General features: G+C 41.9%; 1 protein-coding gene across 1 annotated transcript in view; it reads right to left on the bottom strand.

Moving 5' to 3' along the window:
* The window catches only part of LOC103370335 (ATP-binding cassette sub-family G member 4-like), a 29,753-nt gene that overhangs the window by 6,906 nt on the left and 21,398 nt on the right, over nucleotides 1-1,449 (bottom strand). The window contains exons 12-13 of the mRNA XM_008299362.1: nucleotides 848-1,006; nucleotides 643-761 (exon numbers count right to left, since the gene is read on the bottom strand). Coding sequence (XP_008297584.1) covers nucleotides 643-761; nucleotides 848-1,006 — 278 coding nt within the window. The remainder of the gene's footprint in view (nucleotides 1-642; nucleotides 762-847; nucleotides 1,007-1,449) is intronic.

The raw sequence follows: 1,449 nt of genomic DNA, 5'->3' as shown, positions 1-1,449 counted from the left end.
AATGGATGCTTCCAACAAGACAGAACAACCTTGTATTGTGACGGGCGGTGCATCGAGGTATTTTGCTTTATTTGTTAATGCACTTTATGTTTACAGGTTTGTACGGTGCCCTTTGTAATTGTTTTACGTTATTTTCAATACACTTTTTGCACTGTTTATTATTTAGTTCTCTCGGTGTACGGAGTAAAGCGAACAGTGAAAGGAGACGGAGAAGTCTGCTCCTGCAATAAAGGCCCGTTTCAAAGAACTATTTGTGTCTGTCGTCACGAAAAGAGTAACAGTGCTGTTGTGTGAAGGGTCAGAGTTCAGACAGTCTGACAGGTTGACAAGCCAGCAGTTTAACCGCATCATCGAAGCCATTTAATTAGGAGTGACATCAAAGTGAACATACCTGTAATGTCACTGACAAAAGTGTGTAATAACAACTACATTCACTGGCCATATTTTTTCTGTTTTCTCTGGACATAATCTAAATATGCTGGATTAGGCCTAAGAGTCAGAATTTGTGTTATTTATGTTGCTTTGTTTCCAAAATCTGATTAGTTATTCAAAGAATTACACAGAATACAAACAGTCTGACGATCATGTATCTGTACATGTAAACCCACATAGTTATAGTGAATTTAACCTTTTTGTACAAACCTGACGTAGGACACGTAGGAGCTCCACTGCAGATACTTGGGGATCGTGTCAAAGTTCACAAAGAATCCAGAGAAAAGCAGCACTGGGATGGCAGTGACAGGTCCAACAAATGTGGCGACCTGTGAAGGGGTGCAAAGACATAATCTGTCTTATACTAGTAAGGACAACATGACGTCTCACAGTGAGCAGTGTAAACCTGCAGCACCTGTAGTGAGGTGGAGGCAGCACCGACCAGCAGGCCCAGGGACTGGGCCACCAGGGCAGTGCAGGTGGACAGGGCGATGAAGAGCAGGTAGCGGCTGGCCTCAGGTGGCTGCTCCGTCATCCAGTACACTATGCTGCAGTACATGATGGGGCAGATGACCTAAAACAAAAAAAACACCTCAGTAACTACAGAAAAGGAATAATTCACCCCAGAATAAAACATTTGTTTAGCCAACTTCAGTGCAAACTGAAGTAAAGCTGGAGGCACAACTGAAAGCTGTCTTTTTATTCCAACACAGGGATGTTAGGAAATGTCTTCTGGAGAAAAATGAACAATCTCTAAATATTCTGGAAAACAAAGCACTGCCTCACCAACACACATACATGAGGTCAGGATTTAGGCTTTAGACTGGAACATATTTTTGACAAAACTTTTGTTGAAGAGCAAATGGACTTCTCAGGGCTCCAGGCTGCGACCGAGGTGGTCACATTTGCAACCTTTTTCTGAGAGTGTGCAAGTTAAAATTTGAAGCGCTCGCATTGGTGCGAGTGCATGATGATCATTTTCACTAAAATTAAATATTTTTCTTTCTATATTAAGAA

This window comes from Stegastes partitus, unplaced genomic scaffold (assembly GCF_000690725.1).
Source record: "Stegastes partitus isolate 25-593 unplaced genomic scaffold, Stegastes_partitus-1.0.2 Scaffold1406, whole genome shotgun sequence".
NCBI classification, from domain to species: domain Eukaryota; kingdom Metazoa; phylum Chordata; class Actinopteri; family Pomacentridae; genus Stegastes; species Stegastes partitus.
The sequence above is the reverse complement of the archived record's forward strand: the minus strand, read 5'-3'. Positions and strand labels throughout refer to the sequence as shown.